The sequence below is a fragment of the Ips typographus genome, linkage group LG2, assembly GCF_016097725.1.
Source record: "Ips typographus isolate SLU linkage group LG2, UJ_Ityp_2.0, whole genome shotgun sequence".
In the NCBI taxonomy this organism is placed as follows: domain Eukaryota; kingdom Metazoa; phylum Arthropoda; class Insecta; order Coleoptera; family Curculionidae; genus Ips; species Ips typographus.
In genome coordinates this window covers 6521175-6547121 of record NC_138423.1, presented here as the reverse complement: position 1 = coordinate 6547121, position 25947 = coordinate 6521175, and the positions used below count along the sequence as shown (strand labels likewise).

The following is a 25947-nucleotide window of genomic DNA, read 5'->3' as shown; positions in this document are numbered from 1 at the left end:
ACTTTCAAATTGTATTAAGAAGATCTAAAAAAGTTTTAGAAATGTCAAATAAAACCAGAACGGTTTCTAATGCCCGTCGGTTGTCAAAATTTGTTGTTTTACTGTCCTCAAACTGTCAAATTGAAGCCAGAAGACTTTCTGATGTTTTAAACTTTGCTAAATAAAACCAGAACAGATATCACTGTGTTCCGGTTGTTAAAGCTGTTTTATTGTCTCGCCAACTGTCAAATTGAAGCAGAAGATACAATAATTCATATACTCGCGTTGTAAATATTTTTTGTAGTTGAACCATGATGGTTTTGACTGTTTTCGAACAAACTTGTGCACAAAAGTGGTTCCAAATTCTTTAACAGGTAATATTGGACTTACACCCGACTTAGAATGACAAATAAAAAGCTGCTGCCATAACTTTTTTTTGTTGCCATTTTTTAATTAGAAAATGCCCAAAAACGTCTAGTGATGTTGAGGTAAACAACTATTCCTTATGTTAAAATAAAACTCAAATAAAATATTGCTACTTGAAAATTTCACTGTACTTATAGTACAGTTACAGTGAATTAAAGTGTAACGTTTTCACGGTAGAAAAAGCCAATAAATCAATCCCAATGACAGCTTTTTACTGTCTCGTTTTAGATTCTGAAGTGACTAACTTAGACGCGGAAAGCTTCTATCGCCTCGTATTGATCGTAAGAGGAATAGCAGTCTCGAGACCACAGAACTTACTGAAATTTGCGGACAGTCACGCATCTATTCAAGACGTTGCGTTGGAAGATCCGCTCGTGGCTAGAAACTCCACACATAAAGCAAATGATGAGAAGGAAGGGGAAAATCCTAAGAAGAAAAGCGAACATTTACTGTTGCAATTGATGGATGTGCTTTGGATGTTACACGAGTTGAACCCAGAGATTCCTGCGTTAGCACCTGTTGTTGTTCCTGGTTTAAAGTTTGTTTTTCTTTAGCAGGTGTAAAGGTTCTATTTTATAGCAATATGTTTTAACAGGTACACAGAGCAAGTTATTCACTCTCTAGTAGAGATTATCCATGCTTTCCAAAGTTCGGAGGCATACAGTAATGTTACGATTTCACTTTATTTGCAACTACTACTTTGTCAGGATCCGATTATCGCTTTTAGTGCTAAGCAGGCTCTTTGCAAGGTGAGAGTTATAGCAAAAGCGAAGCTGGAGTTTATGTTGATGATTTTCGAAGGTTCTCAAACCTCGTATTAAACGTCGTCGGGTGTTCATACCTTCTCCAACTCGATGCGAAAGTCCGCCTACTACCTCGAAGACTTCTTCAGCATTACCATCCACTTCTACATCGGGAAATGTGAATCAAAATGAAGTCACTCCACAACAGCCTAGTGTAGCTTTGCCTCCGCCACCTGGGGCATTCGATGTTGATATGATTGAAGCAATTAATTTACTGGAAGGAGACGAAGCACAAGGAATTAATCCTAATCTGGAAGCTCTGCTAGGTACAGGGTTATTTAATTGAAAAATGGTGCATGTATAATTATTTTACTGCGTTCATTTTAGGTGGAGAGTTTCCACCATTGATCGATTTTCCACCAGATGCCGATGACGAAACTATTGTAGAATTAGCTATCGCTTTGAGTTTACAGGTAAAGTTAACAAACAACATTTTTTTGCGGAGAATTATAGGAACATTATAGGAGATGACTGGCGGTACAGCAGGCAACGCGGATCAAGCTCAGGTTTTCCAGAATTTGCAGGCTCAGCTGAGAAGCGCAGCTCAAGGCGAGGTTGCTGCAGTCGCTGCTGCTCAGCAACAAGAAGCCGCTAATTTTAGCGACACCACCGCATCGGCAGCGGGCTCAGATGATGAGGGTGAGTTTTAAATTTTTCTTTATTTCTATGTCCTACGTAACTCTTTGACGATAAACGGGTATTACAAGAATAGGTCTAATAGTTTTGAAATAAACAACAACCTTGATGATTATTGATTTTTAAACAAATCATACAGGTAAATATTTAGAAATGTTGATCGAGACATTTATTCATTTTTCTTACTGCTTATTGCTTTGCTCGCTCCATGGAGCGTGAGTACGAATGCGGCCATATATTTCGGTCGCTTCAGTTGTAGGTAAACTCTAAGAGATGGCGCTAATACAGCTCCATGGAGCCAGCAGAGTGTTTATGACGTCACGATGACGTAATTTGAAAAAACGATAATTTGTCGAACTGTCAAATTACGTCATTGTGACGTCAAAAACGCTCTGCTCGCTCCATGGAGCGTGAAAACAAATGCGGCCTATAACAACAGTGTCTTTTCAATGTTTCGGTTATTTGTTCCATTAAAGTATGAGCATATGCATGTTAATTTTCAAAAATGTAACTTAAGCAAGAGTATACAGCAGTTTTACTATACAGGGTGTCCCACGACGAAAGACATCGATTGATATTGGAAAAAGTATAAATAGGAGAGTTTTGAAAATTAGGCTGGATACTGATGTGGGCATGCCCAATCTAACTAAAATATTTTCAAGATGGTTGCACTTCCGTTTATAGCGGAAGTCGATCACAACTTTCTTATTTTAAATAGAACACCCTATATATTATTACATATTTGGATTCCTCACAAAATTCTGATCAACTTTTGTGTACAATGCCCTATGCCTATCTCTAGCCGTTTTCGAAATATTTGATGTTTTTCCAAAAAAGTGACAGTTGGAACGCTCAACATATTTTTGTACTCTGTCAAAACCGTAATTCATTTTGCAATGAAACTTTGGGTTATTGTAAATAAAGGATCGTTTTATTAAACTGAGGGTGCGTAATGACTCATTTGTATACAGGGTCGTCAAAAAAAATCATAAACTTGCCGCTAAAAAAAATGAAAAATTTCAAGTTTTTTAAATAGAAACCCACATTTTTTATGACGGAATCATTTTGAGCATTAAGAATTACTATACATTTCAATTTACTTGCCTATACCTAAATCCAACCCATTTTGTTTTATTTGAGAATAAACATTTTTATTATTAAAACTTCAGATTTCTTGAAAATTTCTCTCTCTAATTACGTGTGGATTTATGTCACACCAGTAGTGTGAATCATGTCCATTGAACATTCCATTTTTAGTGAATTTGGCCTCGTCGCTCTAAATAATATTATTCAAAAACAATTCTTCTCCATAGTGACTAGTCAGCAAAAACTCACTAAAAACCACTCTCTTCGGAAATTCAACCTCTTTTAAGTGTTGCACTAATTTAAATGAAAAAGGGTGAAATTTATGTTTCTTCAGGATCCTTTGAATTGAGCTTTTGGATATGCCTGATTCTACGGAAACTTGTCTTATTGACGAAGTTGGATTTGCAACAAAATAGCCCAAAACTGCAATTTCTACATTTGTATTATTAAGAATTGGTTTTGTTTTAATAGCTTTTCTCTTCACAGATCCCGTATTCTTAAAATTTTCAATTATTTGCTTGACAGCTTTTGGTGATGGCTTTGGTTTTTCTGGATAACGAGCGGCAAATAATTCACATGTTCTACTCACAACTTTATCACATTCTCCGTAAATAATAAACAGATTTAAGTAATCTTGGTTTGAATAACGTAACCGCTACAAGTATATTTGCAGTTGGCAAAACACTCAAAACTAGTGTTATTAACATGCCCTGCAGGTCTCCAATATCACCGTGTGTCAAAAGCATGATCAACTAGAACACCAACCACACAATCCCAACCGTGCAGCATAATAAAAAAATGTTTATTCTCAAATAAAACGAAATGGATTGGATTTAGGTATAGGCAAGTAAATTGAAACGTATAGTAATTTTTAATGCTCAAAATGATTCCGTCATAAAAAATGTGGGTTTCTATTTAAAAAAACTTGAAATTTTTCATTTTTTTTAGTGGCAGGTTTATGATTTTTTTTTGACGACCCTGTATACAAATGAGTCATTACGCATCCTCAGTTTAATAAAACGATCCTTTATTTACAATAACCCAAAGTTTCATTGCAAAATGAATTACGGTTTTGACAGAGTACAAAAATATGTTGAGCGTTGCAACTGTCACTTTTTTGGAAAAACATCAAATATTTCGAAAACGGCTAGAGATAGACATACGGCATTGTACACAAAAGTTGGTCAGAATTTTGTGAGGAATCCAAATATGTAATAATATATAGGGTGTTCTATTTAAAATAAGAAAGTTGTGATCGACTTCCGGTATAAACGGAAGTGCAACCATCTTGAAAATATTTTAGTTGGATTGGGCATGCCCACATCAGTATCCTACCAAATTTTCAAAACTCTCCTATTTATACTTTTTCCAATATCAATCGAGGTCTTTCGTCGTGGGACACCCTGTATAGATTGGTAACATTTTTAAACAGTTTCGTTTCTATTGAGATTCTCAAGTTCAATTCGTTTCTTTCTTCTTCTTTTACTTGTTTTTGCGGGTACGACCTATGATAAGTCTCGATAAAACAACTTCAACTGTCACAACCACTTACTCCACTCGAGAAAATTCATATTTTGTGGAAAAGTTCACTTTAAATAATGTTCTTTTTATTTTTCTGTTGTCTTGGCAAACTGGATATATTCAACCTGAAGTATTACAAATTTTAGGCTCAACTGCGGCTACCGATGGTTCAACTTTACGAACCTCTCCAGCGGAACAAGGCGGAAGTGCCGGGTCGGAGAGTGGCGGTAGCGGAGTCGAAAGTATTACCGGTAAGTTATCCACATTTCCCAATTTTCCCGTTCTTTACGTTTTAATTTAATCCCGTGAAAGGCGAACATAACGTATCAGGGCGATCGTCAGCCTACGGCGACGATACAAACGCACCAAGAACAGCTGAAATCAGTTCTAATGTTGCCACAGCTCAAGGTATTTTGATAAATATTGGTACTAGTGACACAATATTATTGTTAAACGTCTCTTAGCTCCAGTTGACCAGTCGCAGCGACCCTCGCAAGGCAGTGATACACTAGCTCAGATCCAGGAAGATTTAGAGTGCGAAACTGAAAACAGCACTAAGCTGCACAATCTTAGATTGCAGTTGTTGGAGAAGCTGGTTGATTATTTGCCTAAACTGAAAAAGGCCGAAGGTGTTAGGACCATTCCTTTCTTTCAAGTAAGTTTTTTTTTCTGACCTTTAAATAGCGAGGGAGAATAGCGATTATGTGCAAAAAAGAGGGAGAACTTCAAAAGTAACTAATAATTTCACGGGTAGACGAATAGAAATTCCAGTTAAACTACATATTAACACACTAGATAGATCTTAATCTTAGTGTTAATACAGTGAAGCAGTGTTTGAGTTCTTTCGAGTCGCAGGGGTCGCTACATGTCATGCACTATGGCGAGATTTTTGAATTAAACTTTCCAATTTCATGATTTTTGTTAAAAAAAAGTTTTTAAAACAAGCTCAGACTCAGAATAATTGTCGTTCTTTGTCTACACCATTTACACATGTAGTTTAGAAAATATCACTTGGATTTTAAAAATATAAGTTGGATTTCAGAATCTATAACTTGTATTTCATTATCGTAAATTTGGTTTTAGAAAACGTAAGTTGTATTTCAGATTCGTCACTTGTATTTCGGAAAAGGTCACTTGTATTTTAGAACGCGTTATTTCAATTTCAGATTTTTTTGTGTTTCTATGTGGTTATTAGTTTATTGTTTTTTTTTAATATCACTTTAAGCAAAAAACCCGCCCATCGGGAGTATTAATTTATATTAAATATACAGTGTGTCCCATAACTATATGACAATCTCTGGGGGGCATGCAGGGGAGGTCAAAATAATACGATTTGTTCATATAATCTTTTTTTAAAGTCGAATCGACTAATTGTAGTCTGATTTCACTGTTTCTAACGAAATTATTCTGAAGCGAAAGTACTGGCCTTTAGTCAAGCAAGGTTTCCTCTTACGGCTGTACATTAAGCGTTCTTTTATCTTATATTACATTTTAAATCTATCATAAAACAGGCACTGGAAGGGTTATTTGCTTTTAATAGTATCAATTCCAGATAATACATAAAAACTAAATATTTCTGGATAATTAAATTATCCCCACCAAATTAAAGATAACTCTCCTACAATAACCAGCATATTCCTAAACAAGACGTAAAATACTTAGGAATAACACTTGACCAAAAACTAAAATTTACCAAACATACATAAAACGTAAGAAGGGAAATCACAAAAAGTACAAAGACTGCGACTGAAATATACTAAGATCAAATCCAACCGACAAGACAGAAAAACACATACAGGTCACAGAACAAATTGCTTTTAGATTCATAATAAAAATCAGACACCCTCAAAACGCGCTACACAACCCATCCAATGAAATTTTATACGAAGGAACAAAAATGACAAGAATTACTGAACAACAACCCCCACAACTGGACAATAATAAACCCCTTGTTTCTCTGTAAATACAGGGTGGTCCAGTTTTAAATGTCAATAATTCACCATTCCATAGCCCATTAAAAAATAAGTTGACATGCATTATGTCATTTTCCTGAAAAATGCTTCCTAAGAAAAATACAGTCCTTCAAATTTCAATTTAAAAAATCGGTTTTTTGTCATAAATAAATAAATTTGGAACAAGCACTTATAAAATTAATACTTTTTATTATGAATAACGTTTGCCAAAATTCTCCAGTAGCGTAGATACAGGAAAATGGATTTCATTTTTCTGCCTGATTCTCTACGTCACTGGATATTTTTAAAAAATTTTCATTTTTCATTTTAATTTCAGTTTTTTTTTACTTTACTTGTCCAATTTGACAAAATAAGTACCTCTTATAAAATTCTGATTTGAAGCTTCGTTTACGAGATAATTATATATTATATTAGTTATTACGTTCAAAGACCCTAAATCAACCCAACTTAACTTAAAAATTGACTTGAAAATAGTGAAAATTTACTTAAAAAGCTTAAAACATGTCTTTGTAGTCAGTTTTCATAGTTTCCAGACAAATTGAAAGACTTTAGTTTTGAAAATTGACTTAGAAACCAGTAAGTTTACTTTGAAGGTGAAATTTGACTTAAAAGGCTTAAAAATTGTCTTTTGACCAGTTTTCACAAATTGAAAGATTTTAGCCTTGGCAATTGACTTGGAAACTGTGAAAATTGGCTTGAAAGGCTTAAAAACTGTCTTTGTAGTCAGTCGTTATAGTTTTCAGATAAGTTGAAAAACTTTAGTAGTGAAAATTAGGTTGTAGTCATGAAAAACTACTTTATCTACAATTTTTTACTACTAATTCACACATTTCAGTCTTGAAAATTGACTTGGACACCAAAAAGTAACTCTAAACCAATGAAAAGTGACATCAAAAGCGTAAAATTTCTATTTGAAGTAAGTTTTCATAATTTTAAAATACATTTCAATATTTTAGTCTTGAAAATAGTCTTAAATACAGGATATTGACATTATATTCATAAAAATTGACTTGAAGACTAACTTTTCAGGTTTGTTTACTTTGCTTTTCATTTTCTTAGAACTCTGGACTATTTTTAGGGCTTTAAAACTGCTTTCAGCTAGGAAAATCGAGTTTTAGGGTTATCTTCACCAAGTTTTTGACATAGGAGACCTAAAAAACTATTTTTACATTTTCCATAGGTTTAAACATGCCATTTCACGCTTTGTCAGTAATAAATTGACTTCTAGACGCTTCACTTTGCTTTAAGACTGAAAAATCAAATTTTAAACAATTTTTTCTAGTAAAAATTAAGTTTCAGACTCTTCATTGATGAAAGTAAACAATTGTTGCATTAAATGCTACGATATTAGTCTTAAACGCTAATTTTTAGAATTAAATTAGTCCAAAAATTCGGACTGTTACTAGTGTTTTTGAATAAAAAAAATAAAGTCCAAAAATCCTGATTTTTGACTATTTTCCTCAAAACTTCCCTTTTCCTTTAAACCTCACAGATGACCAGATTTGAATCGTTTTGAACCATTTTAAAGTAAAAAATACAATCACTCAAGTAGACATTTTTGTCAATTTTGAATAATATCCAGTGAGCGTAGAAAATAAAGACTATCCCCTATATCGACGCATTTAAACAATTTTGAAGGTCTGTGTCTTCCTTAGGAAGCGTTTCTTCAGGGAAATGACATAATGCATGTCAACTTATTTTTTGATTGGCTATCCATTGGTGAATTATTGACATTTAAAACTGAACCACTAGCTTGAGTTGAAACCTTACTATAATGGTAATAATAATAATAATATAATATAATGGTGTATAATGGTTTGTATTGTACATTATAATTTTTCTTTGTATTATGGACAGAAAGGCCATTTATTTAATTATCCAGAAATATTTAAATTCTCTTGTAATATTTATTTCCTGATTAGTTCTGGGGTGTTAAAAAATGCTTGTCTATTTAGGTGGTATCCCAACTTACAAGTGATTTAGACGGATCCTGTGATAGAGATAAAGCTTGTCTTAATTCTTTGCTATCAGCTTTAAGCGATGAACTGCAATTTACCAACGAATCCGTCCAAACTAGTATTTGTAAACGGTCCACCACAGGAGAAGTGCATCTATTGCTACTAAAGTTAATTTGTAAGTAATCATCAGTTTTGCGTTTTCGTAAATGTGTCATAAACATACATTTTAGCCAATTTACTGCAACGTAGCAAATCTAGCTCCACTACCAAATCTAGTTCCAACCCCAACGATCCTTCTAGTTATGTTGTTCGAACATCGGCCACTTTCCTTCATAAAAGCGGAATTATCAATTACTGTTTGAGAATTTGTCAAACGTTACTAAATGATTATTGGAAGCACCAGACTGAGGAGGAAAGTTCCGGAGGTAACATAATGTTTTTTAATAATTGCAAAATGATTTATCTTTCTTTTTCTATTTTGGATTAGGAACGACGTTAGGCAACTTGCTGAAGCTTCACACTGCCTATCCGTTGCCGGATATGTCGCCGTTCTTTTTGAAAACCCATCTTAAAGAGAATTCCACCGACGTTTTTTCCAACTACGAACATTTAATTACCGAAATTGTTTTGAGGCTGCCTTATCAAGTTCATAGATTGTCGGATGGCAGTGAAAGTATCAATGCTGCGTTCGATGGTCATTGGTACAGGTGAGTCTTGTAATGTCATTTTTGTGAATTGTTGACACATGGAAACTTAAGTGTGTTGTTTTGTTGAACATAAATTAGAAATATGACGTATATCTGTGCAAAGATGATCATTTTTCCATCTTTTGTCTTCTCAAAAAAAGATATTGTCACGAATAACATAAATTGCACTAAGTTCCGTTACCTAGTCGGGCCCCGGTCTCCCCTAGTGCACTGTCTGAATCAGCAAGACCGGCAAATTGGGGTCACGATGTGGGTATTTAATCAGCGTCTCAAGCCATCGAGGAGGACCGAACTCTGGGGTCATCCCCAGAGGGAGGTCACGAGCGACAGTCCGAACTTTCTAGTGCCCGGACGGCTCGTTACACTTGGACGGCTTGGCGACACTTCAGAAGGGCTTACGCACCTACCACTATACGTACACACCCACACACCCCCTCTTGGTCAGTGTTCACTGCCTAATAAAGAAGACATACTTAAGCTACGATCTTGTTTCTCTTCCTACGCCACCCCCTAAACGTGACATGGTGGAGGCGCCCCGTTCAATCCCCGTCTATTAATCTTCGTATTGATAGACACACCCTCGCAAATTGAAGCCAATTAAGTCACAGGGAAAAGATGAAGGAATAACAGAGGAAAAAGAAGAGAGGCAAAGACCAGAAGAAAGAAGAGAGAGAAAGAAAGAGAGATCAGGAAGACGACTCAACCATGCCCACCCCCACAAGTTCAAGCACACCCCAGAAGAATCAAGACGAGTTTTGAAGGACCAGCCTGCAGGTCCGCAGTTGCTTGAACTGAGTAGGGCTATATCAAGAGCGGCCTGTAGGTTGCCCTAAACATTTTAGTGTATAGGAGCACATTTTAGTTTGTAGTGTATTGGGTAAGATAAAACTAAACTTTTGATAACTAGGTTTCATAAAATAAGTGTATGTATAGTTAATGCAATAACAATATCTCGATTTCTAGACCAGTGACGCCATTCCCGACCTAGGTACTTTGCTGAGGTAGCAAAATCGCGCAAGTATAAGGTGTTTTGTTTATAAATACATGTTGTCTGTTTATGTTATTGGAGTCGGGCTTGTTTGCTAATTAATTGTTGACTTTAGGGACCACCTAATTACCTCGTTGCGTCCATCGACAAATTGACCTGATTAAAGAAGCGAGAAGAAGAGGAGCAAGCCTAGGAGAAACCAGCATCTTCGGATGGGTTCCGCACCGTCGGTTCTACAGCCGCGTGCACCCAGAGTCCCTTAAATGAAGGGCTGAAGAAGGTTCTCCAGATGGGCTTAGAAATGACGATGTAGAGTAGTCCAAAGCAACGTGTGCTAAAAAGAGAGCACGCAATGGACCAAAGATGTCGAAGCTAAGCGATGGATTTCCGCTTAGACAAGGTAGTACCGAGAGAAGGTACTAGAAGATGGTGCCCGATGCAGGGGACAATTTACGCTTAAATGAGAAGGCAAGAAGATGGACGCAACAACAAGGTTGAAAGGTGACCCAACGAAAGGAATAAGTGTTTTTTGGGTATGCAAACATGGCAACGTTTAAAAATCGAGAAGTAGTTAAGATATTTGTTCAATAAAGTTTTTCCACCCCTTTTCTAGAAGATAAGTAACATGTGTTAGTTTAAGAAGTAATATTTGATGATAGGTTGGTTTAAATAAAGTACTCCCCCACCTGCATTAGAAAATAAGAATGGAAAATAAGTGAGTTGATTTTGTAAACATGGACTTTTAGTGTTCGGGGCGAACACTTGTTGGAAGGGGGAGATGTCACGAATAACATAAATTGCACTAAGTTCCGTTACCTAGTCGGGCCCCGGTCTCCCCTAGTGCACTGTCTGAATCAGCAAGACCGGCAAATTGGGGTCACGATGTGGGTATTTAATCAGCGTCTCAAGCCATCGAGGAGGACCGAACTCTGGGGTCATCCCCAGAGGGAGGTCACGAGCGACAGTCCGAACTTTCTAGTGCCCGGACGGCTCGTTACACTTGGACGGCTTGGCGACACTTCAGAAGGGCTTACGCACCTACCACTATACGTACACACCCACACACCCCCTCTTGGTCAGTGTTCACTGCCTAATAAAGAAGACATACTTAAGCTACGATCTTGTTTCTCTTCCTACGCCACCCCCTAAACGTGACAATATTCATATAGTAATACTATTCGTACCGTACAAAACTTCTGTTGTTAGCTTTTTTGGTAAATCACAAACAACGATACAGAAACAACCTAATCAATCTGACATAACCAACAAATTTAATAAAAGCGAACTTACAGGCGGCAATCTGCTGTTTTATCTTGACGAAAAATAGGATTGTTAATAGTTACTAATAATGACATAGCAGATATTTCTGAATTTGAATTAGAATTGGAATTGGTTGTAAGTGTAGCTTTAATAGAGCTTATACAAAACCCTATTTTTAGCATGTTTTGTTTATGTTTTTATATTCTAAAACGATGGGTTATATACAGGGTGCCACAAATTTGTGTGTAAGTATGGGGATCTCAGAAACGTTAAGAGGTACAGAGTTGGTTAAACTATGGCAAAATTGCGCAATTTTGAGTTTAATAATATGCCGTCTTAAAACTTTTTTTTTTTTTTTTTTTTCTTTCTCCATGGGTCTGTCGGCTGTCAGCTCCAGATAGCACGTAAGCCTAATGGCTTATTGTACTGTCCCCATGTTTGTGGTGCTTTAGTTACACCAGTCCATTATCCCTGTTTCCCGTACGAGGTGAAGAAGGTCCTTGCTTGGTGCTCTTTGTATCTCTTTCAGTACTAACTTAGTTTTCCCGAAGATTGTTTGTCGCCTTTGACCAAGTGCTTCACATTCACATATGATGTGTTCAAACGTTTCGATTTCCTCCCCGCATAGTCTGCAGTCCAGGTTATCATCGAATAGTTTCATGGTGAACAGGTGTTGTCTCACAGGTCCATGCCCTGTGAGAAGCGCTGTTAGGTCTTTCAGTTCTTTCCTGCTGTACTTTAGCAGTTCTTGAGCCTTATTTTTATTTGGTCCTGCAATAGCTTGCTTCCCATGCTTATTTCCTGGGTACGTCTTCCAGCGTTCCAGGTGTTTTGTGTTGATCCATTCTCCAGTGACCCGTCTTGTTGAGCATCTAGGTATGCCTACAGATGGTTCTGGTCCAATCATGTTTGCATTTGAGCCTTGCCTGGCAAGTTCATCTGCTTTTTCATTTCCAGGAATGCCTGAGTGACCTGGTACCCATACAAGTTTTACCCTGTTATGTTCTGCCAGTTCCGTAATTCTCTTAAAACTTAAAAAATTTCGATTTTTTTCCGGAAATATCCGTAAAAATACCAAAGTTTTGGAAATTACTTTTTCTTTTTTTTTCTTAATTTATTTGATTAGATAAATGAAAATAAATGACACTTTACCATTGTCACTTTTCCTCCTTTATAACGTGGCAATACCATTTTGGAGATCCGACGTTTTGGTTTTTAGTAGTGATGAATAAATTACCGGTTACAGGAAATTTAACGAGGATTTCAAAAATTTTCTTACTCCAAGTTGGGTTTACAAGCAATTTTGTCTCGTCCTTTCAAAATGTGTTTCTGTCAGTTCAAACTTTGACAGCGCTTTTTTCACTGACTACCAAATTTTGTAATGTTTTTTCAAGTTATTGGATAGGCAATTTAATGAGGATTCCAAAAATGTGCTTTAAACTGTCATTTTCCCTCTCCAAGTGGGTTTGACAAGCAACTTTGTCCCTGAATGTCCAAACTTGCAAAAATTAGGGTTTAGAAAAGCTTTCTTGCAGTATTCGATCAAAACGTGTTTCTGAGATTTACGACAGTTATTTTGACAGTGGTCACGTGACTGCCTAGCTAAGCTATCTTCCAAAAACCACGTGATATTTGTCACTAACGTCAAAACTGTCAAAATTTGCCTAGCATTTGCAAGAATTACAGTTTTCAAAACAAGACGTATTCAAGGAGATTTGTTGCTGTTATTTTGACATTTGTCAGTTTGTAAATGTAAATTAGAAATTGTTTAAATAGTAATATCTTCAGATTAGATTGGAACTAAATCCAAATTTTCTAAAACAATAAATAACAATAAGCCTTTTGTTGGCAATTTTTCAGGATTTTATTTTGACAACATTGACCAAAAATGACGAATGAAAAATGAAATGACTTAATGAAATTAATGACAGCCATGACAGGAAAATATATCTCATATTCTTTATAGATATCTTTCAAGCAAATTTCTAGTAGACCCATAAATTTCTGGGTCAAATTGGAATTTACTGGTAAAATTGGTTGCCTGTCATACTGAATTTTACTTTTCTTAAATTCTTATTATCAACTCTCATTTTTCTTATGGGCGCCATATTGGATTTTTACTTCTGGTTAGGGTAATGTGTCTTGTGATATGGTTCAATCCAGCAGAATTACCAATAAATATGTTTTTATTGTTGGTGGGATAATTCAAGTAATTGACATTTTGTCATTGCCACTTTTTTTCCTTTAAAACATGACAATTTTTAATTATGACCTTATATTTTTAACAGGCTATTTGTTCTTATTTAAATGATATTCAATACTTGTTTGTTTGTTTGAATTTAAAAAAAAAAACGTTTATTTTCCCAAATTATTATCACAAAATTAACATTATTAATTGGCGAGTATGAAATTACAAAATTGTCATTTTTACTCTGTTTTTGAGTTTTCAAAAAGTGAGAAAAAGTGTTTTTTTTTGTGGAAATTGTTACTATGGAATTTTTAAGTCATCTAAAAATCAATTTGCCATTTTTTCCCTGATTTTCCATTAAAATGTTTCAAAACATAAAAAAATTAAAACTGTTTTTTTATGGATATCAATTCCTTGGATTTTCTAGAGTTACTTAGGATCAATTTGCAATATTTAATATGTCATTTTTGGCCTGTTTTTCCACTTTCCAAAACTTCCAAAAAGTGTGTATTTTTCATGGAAGAAGCTGATCATTTTGGGTATAAAATTGTTTTTGGTTTGTTTGGTCCTTATCTTACCTGTATGCTAGTTGTGGAGATAATTTAAATTGGTTTATTTTATTCAGATATCTGTGTGAATACATGATGACTCCCTTACCACCCACATCAAAGAGAAACGCCAGGAAATTATTACTGTACATTTGTGGTAGTAAGGAAAAATATCGACAATTGAGAGATTTGCATGCTTTAAGCACTCATTCAAAAGGTAAACACGACTGTCGTAAGGGTTCTTTCGACTCTATTGATTTGATTTTCTTAGGTATAAAGCAATGTTGTGCTAAGGGAGGATATCAAGCCAATCAAGACTTGCAACACGCCTTGAGCTTGCCCTACGACAGTTTGGTTGAACTTGTCGAGCACCTAAAAGCTTGCTTAGAAATTGCATTATTCAGAACTGGTATGACTTTTCTTATTGCACTTCACACTGAATTCAACTAGCAATTTTTTAGGCAACTGGCAGAGATTTTGTTTGCACACCGACGAGATATTACCGTTTTTGTTGAGAGTCAGTTTTCTGCTTGACGATGGAGTAGCGCCCACTATTCTGCAACTTCTTTCAAGCGCTTTGGTAGTCAACTCTAACCAGCAAAACAAAAAAAGTGAAAGCTCCAGCAAGGTTTGTGTTATATTATGCATTTTTTGTTGTTTTTAGCAAATTGTTGCAATGTTGTCTTTATTGTCAAATTTTGACTATGCAGACTTTATACGGTTGCCAAAAGACAACTGAAAGACCTACAATTTGATCAAAGCTAGACTGACGTTACTCCAAATTGACAGAATTACGAGAGTCTGGAATTGACTGACTTTTAATGTCAATAACTCGATTATTGTGACAGTTAAGAAGTTGATTTTTTTGACAGATTGTAGCCGACAGTGTCCTCTACAAACTGTCAAATGACAGGGTGGTTCGAAAAATACCAACTAGCCGAGTTATTGCACGAAATTTTCCCGGATGCACTAGATCGTCACGATTTGTGCTACTGTCACTTTGACAGCCGGTCAATTTGACAGTTAGCGAGTTGATTTTTTTACCCATTTTGTAGGCCGTGAAATTCTCTATTAATCACCTCTTGGCAATTAGTGCAATGTTGTCTTTATTGTCAAATTTTGACAGTTGACTATGTAGGGTTTATACCATTGTCAGAAAACAACTGAAGGACCTACAGTTTGATCAAAATTAGACTGACGTAACTGCCAAATTGACAGAATTATGAGCTGTCAAACTCGACCATTTTAGTTGAAAATTGACAGAATTTTAATGTCAATAACTCGGTTATTTTGACAGTTAGCGAGTTGATTTGTTTGACACATTGTAGCCGACAGGGTCTTCTACAAACTGTTAAATGACAGGGTTGTCCGAAAAATACCTACTAGCCGAGATAAGCACTAGAACGTCACGATTTGTGCTACTCTCACTTTGACAGCCCATTACTCGGTCAATTTGACAGTTATCGAATTGATTTTTGTACCATTTTGTAGTCCGCGAAATTCTCTATAAACTACTTCTTTAGCAATTAGTTCAATGTTGTCTTTATTGTCAAATTTTGACAGTTGACTATGCAGACTTCATACGGTTGTCAAAAGACAACTGAAAGACCTACCATTTGATCAAAGCTAGACTGAGGTAACTGCCAAACTGACAGAATTACGAGAGTTTGGAATTGACTGATTTTTAATGTCAATAACTCGATTATTGCGACAGTTAGAAAGTTGATTTTTTTGACAGATTGTAGCCGACAGTGTCCTCTACAAACTGTCAAATGACAGGGTTATTCGAAAAATACCAACTAGCCGAGTTATTGCACGAAATTTGTCCGGATGCACTAGATCGTCACGATTTGTGCTACTGTCACTTTGACAGCCCATAACTCGGCCAACTTGACAGTTAGCGAGTTGATTTTTTTACCATTTTGTAGGCCGTGAAATTCTCTATAAATCACCTCTTGGCAATTAGTGCAATGTTGTCTTTATTGACAGATTTTGACAGTTGACTATGTAGGCTTTATACCATTGTCAGAAAACAACTGAAGGACCTACAGTTTGATCAAAATTAGGCTGACGTAACTGCCAAATTGACAGAATTACGAGCTGTCAAGCTCGACCATTTCAATTGACAGAATTTTAATGTCAATAACTCGGTTATTTTGACAGTTAGCGAGTTGATTTGTTTGACACATTGTAGCCGACAGGGTCTTCTACAAACTGTTAAATGACAGGGTTGTCCGAAAAATACCAACTAGCCGAGATAAGCACTAGAACGTCAAGATTTGTGCTACTCTCATTTTGACAGCCCATTACTCGGTCAATTTGACAGTTATCGAATTGATTTTTGTACCATTTTGTAGTCGGTGAAATTCTCTATAAATTACTTCTTTAGCAATTAGTTCAATTTTGTCTTTATTGTCAAATTTTGACAGTTGACTATGTAGACTTTATACGATTGTCAAAAGACAACTGAAAGACCTACAATTTGATCAAAACTGGACTGACGTACTTGCCAAATTGACAGAATTACGTGCTGTCAAACTCGACCATTTGAGTTGGAAGTTTGGAATTGACTGACTTTTAATGGAAGTAACTTGGTTATTTTGACAGTTAGGGAGTTGGTTTTTTTTTGACAGATTGTAGCCGACAATGTCCTCTACAAACTGTCAGATGCCAGGTTTGTCCGGAAAATAGAGAGAGATAAGCATTAGAACGTCACGATTTATGCTACTGTTATTTTGGCAGACCATAACTCGGTTCATTTGACAGTTAGCGAGTTGATTTTTTTACTGTTTTGTAGGCCGTACAATTCTCTATAAATCACTGTTTATAGGATTTGTAGCAAAGATGTCAAATAAGCTAGTTATTTTGATTGATAGTGTAAAGTTTCTGTCAAACAAGTGCAAATACGTTGCAACTTATATTTGGTTAAATAACTCGAAAACGGTTAAAGATACAATACATTAGTGAAAATGGTTTACATTGTAGACAAGTCGGAAGGAACGAGAAAAATCTGACGATTCAGCGGTTGAAGCGTTGTTCGAAGAGGCAAATTGCATCGCCTTAGTAGAGCAAATCAACAAACAAGTGTCCAAAGAAATTTTGGCTCGCTTTATTAAAACGTTCACTTTAGAGAACAATACGACTTCAGTCAGGTGGCAAGCTCACGGACTTATATTGGCAATCTACAACAACTCGAAGCCTAAAGAGCAAGAAACGTTGTTGGAACTGTTATGGCAGTTGTGGCCTTTGCTGCCGGCATACGGAAAGAAGGCTGCACAGTTTGTGGATCTTCTTGGTAGTTTAAAAAAACTAAATTATTTGAACTAATTTTTATTTACTGTTTGGTTTTGATTGTAGGGTATTTTTCACTGTTGTACACTGAACAAAAGGACGGCGAGAAGAAAATAGATGAATACGTGCAAAAAGCAGTGGCAGTGCTTCGCGCCCAAAATGAATTATTAGCTCACCATCCTAATGCAAACCTTTACGCTCACATGTCGCAATTTGTTGAGCTTGACGGGTATTACCTAGAGTCGGAACCTTGTTTGGTTTGCAACAATCCTGAGGTACTTTATTAAAATCCATTTAATGTCTAAATGGGTTTTTTTAAATTTAAAATTAATGTAGGTTCCCTTCTCAACCATTAAATTGTCGTCATTAAAAGTGGATTCTAAATTCACCACCACCACTCAAATTGTGAAGCTGTTGAGCAGTCACATAATCAGCAAAATTACTGTACGAATCGGGGATTTGAAAAAAACCAAAATGGTCAGGACTATTAACATTTACTACAATAACAGGTAAGTCTCGTTTTTTTATTTATACTAATGTTCATTCTGGACATTTAAGAGCGGAATTCAGAGATGATCTTAAATTTACACTCATCTGAGACTCAGTATATTTTCTTATAGTTCTCTCTAGCTCTTCATGTTACCGAGATATTGAATTTCAACATTGAGAGTATATGGATAAAACAGCAAAACTAATATTGAAACGTCAGTCTAAAAGGTTGAAGAACTTTGTTTTTTGAAAATTGTATCAGACATTTTTAAAATTCTATTTTTCAGTTATTTTTGGGATTTTAGTGACTGTGATAAATTCTAAATGTTCATCTTTAACTGTTTTTTTACCTCGTGCTAACTGCAACCCGATTAATATTTTTGATGTCAGTTTTAACCAATTTTAGTCAGTTGGCAACATGTTTAGTCAATTTTACAAGCTGTTTAGCCACTTTTTAACATTTTTAATATTTTTCAACATAATTTGGAGTTTTGATGTCAGTTTTAACCAATTTTAGTCAGTTGGCAACATGTTTAGTCAATGTTACAGGCTCCTTAGACACTTTTGAACATTTTTAATATTTTTCAAAATAATTTAGAGTTTTGATATCAGTTTTTACCAATTTTAGTCAGTTGGCAACATGTTAAGTCAATTTTACAAGCTGTTTAGCCACTTTTTAACATTTTTCAACATAATTTAGAGTTTTGATGTCAGTTTTTACCAATTTTAGATATTTGGCATCATGTTTAGTCAGTTTTACAGGCTCCTTAGACACTTTTGTATATTTTTAATATTTTTCAACATAATTTAGAGTTTTGATGTCAGTTTTTACCAATTTTAGTTATTTGGCATCATGTTTAGTCAATTTTACAGGCTCGTTAGACACTTTTGAACATTTTTTATATTTTTCAACATAATTTAGAGTATTGATGTAAGTTTTTACCAATTTTAGTCAGTTGGCAACCTGTTTAGTCAATCTTACAAGCTGTTTAGACAATTTTGAACATTTTTAATAATTTTCAACATAATTTAGAGTTTTGATGTCACTTTTAACCAATTTTAGTTATTTGGCATCATGTTTAGTCAATTTTACAGGCTCCTTAGACACTTTTGAACATTTTTAATATTTTTCAACATGATTTAGAGTTTTGATGTCAATTTTTACCAATTTTAGTCAGTTGGCAACATGTTTAGTCAATTTTACAAGCTGTTTAGCCACTTTTTAACATTTTTAATATTTTTCAACATAATTTAGAGTTTTGATGTAAATTTTTACCAATTTTAGTCAGTTGGCAACATGTTTAATCAATTTTACAAGCTGTTTAGACCATTTTGAACATTTTTAATATTTTTCAACATAATTTAGAGTTTTGATGTCAGTTTTTACCAATTTTCGTCATTTAGCATCATGTTTAGTCAATTTTACAGACTCCTTAGACACGTTTGTTCATTTTTAAGACTTTTCAACATAATTGAGTTTTCATGTCACTTTTAACCAATTTTAAGTCATTTGGCATCATGTTTAGTCAATTTTACAAGCTGTTTAGCCACTTTTTAACATTTTTAATATTTTTCAACATAATTTAGAGTTTTGATGTCAATTTTTACCAATTTTAGTCAGTTGGCAACATGTTTAATCAATTTTACAAGCTGTTTAGACCATTTTGAACATTTTTAATATTTTTCAACATAATTTAGAGTTTTGATGTCAGTTTTTACCAATTTTCGTCATTTAGCATCATGTTTAGTCAATTTTACAGACTCCTTAGACACTTTTGTTCATTTTTAAGACTTTTCAACATAATTGAGTTTTCATGTCACTTTTAACCAATTTTAAGTCATTTGGCATCATGTTTAGTCAATTTTACAAGCTGTTTAGCCACTTTTTAACATTTTTAATATTTTTCAACATAATTTAGAGTTTTGATGTCAATTTTTACCAATTTTAGTCAGTTGGCAACATGTTTAATCAATTTTACAAGCTGTTTAGACCATTTTGTTCATTTTTAAGACTTTTCAACATAATTGAGAGTTTTCATGTCACTTTTAACCAATTTTAAGTCATTTGGCATCATGTTTAGTCAATTTTACAAGCTGTTTAGACACTTTTGAACATTTTTAATATTTTTCAACATGATTTAGAGTTTTGATGTCAGTTTTTACCAATTTTAGTCAACTGGTAACATGTTTAGTCAATTTTACAAGCTGTTTAGCCACTTTTTAACATTTTTAATATTTTTCAACATAATTTAGAGTTTTGATGTCAGTTTTTACCAATTTTAGTCATTTGGCATCATGTTTAGTCAATTTTACAGGCTCTTTAGACACAATTGTACATTTTTAGGACTTTTCAACATAATTTAGAGTTTTGATGTCAGTTTTTACCAATTTTAGTCAGTTGGCAACATGTTTAGTCAATTTTACAAGTTGTTTAGAAACTTTTGTACATTTTAAAGACTTTTCAACATAATTGAGAGTTTTAATATCAGTTTTTACCAATTTTGGTTATTTGGCATCATGTTTAGTCAATTTTACAGGCTCCTTAGACACTTTTGTACATTTTTAATATTTTTCAGCATAATTTATAGTTTTTATGTCAGTTTTTACCAATTTTAGTTAGTTGGCAACATGTTTAGTCAATTTTACAAGCTGTTTAGACACTTTTGAACATTTTTAATATTTCCAACATAATTTAGAGTTTTGATGTCAGTTTTTACCAATTTTTGCTACCTTTATTCAATGTTTTATGATTCCTGATTCTGCTAACTTAAGCAAATCTCGATAACGCAAAATATCGGTTTGGCATTTAGTGCAGACAAAAAGTAAAATGTTGTAAATTTTCTTACCCCTGTATTGTGTTTATTTCAGAAGTGTTCAAGCAGTAGTAGAACTGAAAAACAAACCAGCCCTATGGCACAAAGCCAAAAAAGTCACACTGCAATCGGGCCAGACCGAAGTGAAAATTGAATTTCCCCTACCCATAATTGCGTGCAATTTGATGATTGAATACGCCGATTTTTACGAAAACATTCAGGTAAGTGTAAATTGTTTCCGTTAATCGTGGATTTAAATTTGAACGTTTCCAGGCTAGTAGTGAAACTTTGCAATGCCCAAGATGCAGCGCATCAGTTCCGGCCAATCCGGGTGTGTGCGCAAACTGCGGCGAAAACGTATTTCAATGTCACAAATGTCGAGCCATTAATTACGATGAAAAGGATCCTTTCTTGTGTCACGCCTGCGGTTTTTGCAAGTATGCAAAGTTTGATTTCACTCTACAAGCCAAACCTTGTTGCGCAGTGGAACCTATTGAGGTAAGTAACAATTTTCTTATAGTTCTTACAGTTATTATTAGTTTAATTTTGATACTTTGATACGTTTGAATGCTGATTTAAAAATACTTAATGGTCTAGTCAAGCAATCGGAACTTGTACTTCAAAGGTTATTTAATTTAACTAAGTAAAAAACAATCTGGTAAGTAAAATTTGCTTTTCTTAAGTTTCGAGGGTGGTTTGGTAACATTAACTCAAAATTACTGTCTTAAAATCAACATATTTGAACGGTTTCTTTACTTAAAAAAGTCGAAAATGAGCGATTCTTTATCATAATGGCACTGGTAGTCTCTATTTCTATAGTATCTAGGGAATATTACCTTTTTAAACCAGCATTTCTTGATTTTTTAATAAGTGGTTACTTTATTGGCAAAAATTACTGCTTTGTTTTAAAATGGTGTAGTCAATTTATTTAGCACCATAATTGGTAAATTAACCATTTAATAATAATGGTATTTATTTAGTATGTAGCTATAAAAATAAACACAATAACAAATCATGCAAATATAAACATATTAAAATTAATGTAAAAATAAAATGGACAAATATGGACCGGTTTAAAAATAAGTAACGAATTAAAAGTAAAAACATTATACAAAAAGAAGCTAAAGCACTTAAATTACAACATGTTGTCTTAGGGCTTTTTTAAAATTGTTCAAATTATCACAATTTTTTATTACATTGAGCGACATATTAAAATCTTGAAGGCCTTTGTACAATACTGAATTGAACATATGTGTTGTTCTAAAATTTCCACTCAAAACAAAATCAGAACAGTTTCTCATGCTGTAATTGTGGACTTCGTTAAAAGACTTGATCCGCTTTCATATATACGGTGGTAACAGTCCATTTTTTAATTTAAACACAAACACGTGAACGGCAAACACAATCATTTTTTGGACAGGTAACATGCTTAATGTCGTGGACATTTACAACTGAAGGAAATAATAAATATCTTTATTTTAACTTCGTTTTACAGTATTTTGTATCACTTTGTCATCGCTGAATTAAATCGATGTTTTGACGAAAAAATCACGTCGGTAAGGTTGAAATTTGCCTGAAACAAACCACTGAACAAATGAGATTTACCTTATAACCTAAAGTGAGGATAAACTAAATATTGAGCTTTATTGACATAAAATTAAAAGTAAAAGAATCAGGTTTATCATATAATTAAAAATAATAGAATAAATTCTCCCTTTAAGGGTGCTTAAAAGTCTAAACTTTGTGGTTAACTAAAATATGTCATGAAAAATTTGACCAGTACTGGTAAGTTACAAATACTGTGTTTCTGACACCGACCTGACCAACATTTTGACACCGTTTTTCTCTTTGACTATATCAAATTTTGTAGTTTTTTTAGGTTATTGGATAGAAAATTTAATAAGGATTTTAAAAATGTGCTTAAAACAGCCATTTTCTTACACCAAGCGGGTTTTACAGGCGATTTTGTCGCTGACTGTCCTTTCAAACTGTGTCTGGCAGTTCAAACTTTGACACCGCTTTTCTCTCTGACTGTATCAAATTTTGTAGTGTTCTTTTAGGTTGTTGGATAGGAAATTTAATGAGGATTTCAAAAATATGCTTAAAACCGCCATTTTCTTAGTCCAAGTGGGTTTTACAGGCGTTTTTGTCGCTGACTGTTCTTTCAAACTGTGTTTCTGGCAGTTAACATTTTGATACCGCTTTTCTCACTGACTGTATCAAATTTTGTAGTGTTTTTTAGGTTATTGGATAGGAAACTTAATGAGCAATTCAAAAATGTGCTTTATACAGTCATTTTCTCACTCCAAGTGGGTTTTACAGGCGATTTTGTCCCTGACTGTCCTTTCAAACTGTGTCTGGCAGTTCAAACTTTGACACCGCTTTTCTCACTGAGTGTATTATATTTTGTAGTGTTTTTTTAGGTTATTGGATAGGAAACTTAATGAGGATACCAAAAATATACTTAAAAACCGCCATTTTGTTAGTCCAAGTGGGTTTTAGAGGCGATTTTGCCCCTGACTGGTCTTTCAAACTGTGTTACTGCCAGATAAAATTTTGACACTGCTTTTTTCACTGACTATACTAAACGTTGTAGTGTTTTTTTCAAATTATTGGATAAGAAATTTAATGAGGATTCCAAAAATGTGCTTAAAACTGTCATTTTTTCACTCCAAGTGGGTTTGACAGGCAATTTTGTCCCTGACTGTCTTTTCAAACTGTGTCTGGCAGTTCAAACATTGACACAGCTTTTCTCACTGAGTGTATCAAATTTTGTAGTGTTTCTTTAGGTTACTGGATAGGAAACTTAATGAGGATTCCAAAAATGTGCTTAACTGTCATTTTCTTACTTCAAGTGGGTTTTACAGGCAATTTTGCCCCTGACTGTCCTTTCAAACTGTGTTACTGTCAGTTCAAATTTTGACACTGCTTTTTTCACTGACTGTACCAAGTTTTGTAGTGTTTTTTCAAATTATTGGATAGGAAATTTAATGAGGACTTCAAAAATGAGCTCAAAACTGTAATTTTTTCACTCCAAGTGGGTTTGGCAAGCAATTTTGTCCTTGACTGTCATACTGTGCTCAAAAGATGCAATAATCAGTGTTTTCCTTCACTATTCGATACAAAACGCGTTTCTGAGATTTATGACAGTTATTTTGACAATTGTCAGTACATTTTTCTCATCTCAAAAACTTATTATTTGTCATAATTTAAACATGAGATAATAAAGAAAAGCGACATAAAGCTGAAAATGCTATTTTTTGGAAGGCCACTTTTTCACAAAAAAAAAACATAATGTTGTTACTCATATTTGGTACAAAAATCACTGTCATATAAACAGCCATTACAGGAAAATGATAAATTTGCTGGCCCAATTGAAATTTACTGGTAAAATTGGTAAATTTTTCTGTCACACTGAATTTCACTTTTTGCTGTCACTGGTAACAATCAATGGTATTGGTGAGAATATAAAATGTTCCTTGTTGGCATCTTTTTTTATTAAAATAAGTCAGTATTCCGTCTATTTAAGGCTAAATTTACACAGACAAAACTTGTAGTTAACTCTGTTAAACATTAATTTATTGTGTATAATATATACAAGTTCAGTTAAACTCTTAAACTATCTTGGTAGTTTAACTGAAACCTGTAAAAGTGGTCTTTTTTAGGTAATGTAACTTCAGCTTTGAGAGTATTAAAATTCTTACGCAGTTCATTTAAACTTATGGTTAACTAGAAAAAATTGAAGTTTATTGACGCCAGAGCTGTCGCAATTACTCAAAAAAAGTAATTAAATTACAATTACCAACTACTCTCAAATTCGTGAAAGTAGTTGAATTACAATTAGTCAATGTTTTTAAAATGTAGTTGAACTACCAATTACTTCAGTAAAGTAGTTGAATTAATAGACAATTACAGTATTAATTCAACTACTGATAAAATGTAGTTGAACTACTCTTGAGATTACTCAAGTGTAATCGAACTACTCAAATGTAATTGAATTACTAAAAAGTAATTTATTTATTGGCAGTAGTAAATGTATAGGGTGTCCAAATAAGAGTGGCACTCGGCTTTTTTTGACTTAACGGTTAATTGTAAGGCTTTGAAAAAAAAAATTTTGTTATAAAAAGGGGCCAAAAGAATCGCTAGAAAATATTTTCAGTTTCAGGAAATGTCCTCAAGAGGGCGTACTAACAACTTTAACTTTAAAAAAGTGCATATCTCCACTATCATCATATATAATGGCACTCAAAATACAATGGCACTTTGAAAATACTTGCAAACGGAAGCTACGTTTACTAGCAACAACTTTGATTAAAACCTTTTTTCTCCATTTCTTGACTTAAAGGGTTGGGGGTAAGTCAAAAGTTGCTTTAAAAAAACTGCGATAAGTTCGAAACTCTTTGTCGTAGAACATTAAGTTTGGCACCATTGAAAAGAACATGTTTTTTTCTATTAGATGCTCCATAAATAATTATTTAAAGTTGTTTTCTTTCGTCCACAGGTGGCGCTTTTTACAAAGAAATATTATTTTACCGCCTAACTCAAAAAAATTAAATGCAACCTATAGCGTTGTTTAATGTTAAAATGAAGAGAACAAAATGTGTAGTATTACCACCAGGCAGCAAAAATCGCAACTTTCTAACTTTTTCTATTTTTTCATTTACCCAACCAAAACGCCGCTCTGAACCCGGATCAGTAAACCGCTACTTCTCGACCGCGCAAAACACAACAATCGTATCTAACCTCAAAAACAAGTAGTTCCATTACTTTAACATTATTTGTAATTCAACTACTCTGAAAGTAATTCAATTACTCTGAAAGTAATTCAACTACTTTCAAAGTGGTTCAATTACAGAACAAATCGTAAAATCAATTACCAATTACAACTACTTTTGCTGAGTAATCGAAAAATCAATTACAATTATTGTTTTTGAAAAGTAATCTAATTACAGTAGTTCAATTACTTAAAATTAATTGAACTACATTTTCCAATTAAAGTAATTAAACTACCGACAGCTCTGATTGACGCCTATTTCAATTGTTTAATACTGAAAGAGTTTATTATTCTGTCTAAATCTACACACTGGAACTTGTAGTTGACTCTTGGCTCAGTCCAATCTGGAGTTAAACATTGACGTCTTATTTGATATTTTACCATAATCTACTTAACTTGGTTGAAATCATTGTTTCCATGCCTAAAATTTGCTTGAAACAAACCACACATCAACAGTGGTTAGCCTAATTTAAATTATTAAACAGTTTATAATGTAATTCTCATCTT

General features: G+C 34.0%; 1 protein-coding gene across 2 annotated transcripts in view; it reads left to right on the top strand.

Moving 5' to 3' along the window:
* Positions 1-25947, top strand: part of poe (E3 ubiquitin-protein ligase-like protein poe) — a 121917-nt gene that overhangs the window by 48796 nt on the left and 47174 nt on the right. For both annotated transcript variants that reach the window (XM_081972490.1, XM_081972489.1), the window contains exons 43-61: positions 634-943; positions 1001-1154; positions 1207-1474; positions 1536-1621; positions 1673-1847; positions 4598-4702; positions 4764-4859; positions 4916-5106; positions 8380-8557; positions 8613-8807; positions 8870-9089; positions 14151-14290; positions 14345-14482; positions 14535-14701; positions 17059-17368; positions 17431-17639; positions 17701-17873; positions 20722-20887; positions 20940-21164. In XM_081972490.1, the coding sequence (XP_081828616.1) occupies positions 634-943; positions 1001-1154; positions 1207-1474; positions 1536-1621; positions 1673-1847; positions 4598-4702; positions 4764-4859; positions 4916-5106; positions 8380-8557; positions 8613-8807; positions 8870-9089; positions 14151-14290; positions 14345-14482; positions 14535-14701; positions 17059-17368; positions 17431-17639; positions 17701-17873; positions 20722-20887; positions 20940-21164 (3506 nt within the window). The remainder of the gene's footprint in view (positions 1-633; positions 944-1000; positions 1155-1206; positions 1475-1535; positions 1622-1672; positions 1848-4597; positions 4703-4763; positions 4860-4915; positions 5107-8379; positions 8558-8612; positions 8808-8869; positions 9090-14150; positions 14291-14344; positions 14483-14534; positions 14702-17058; positions 17369-17430; positions 17640-17700; positions 17874-20721; positions 20888-20939; positions 21165-25947) is intronic.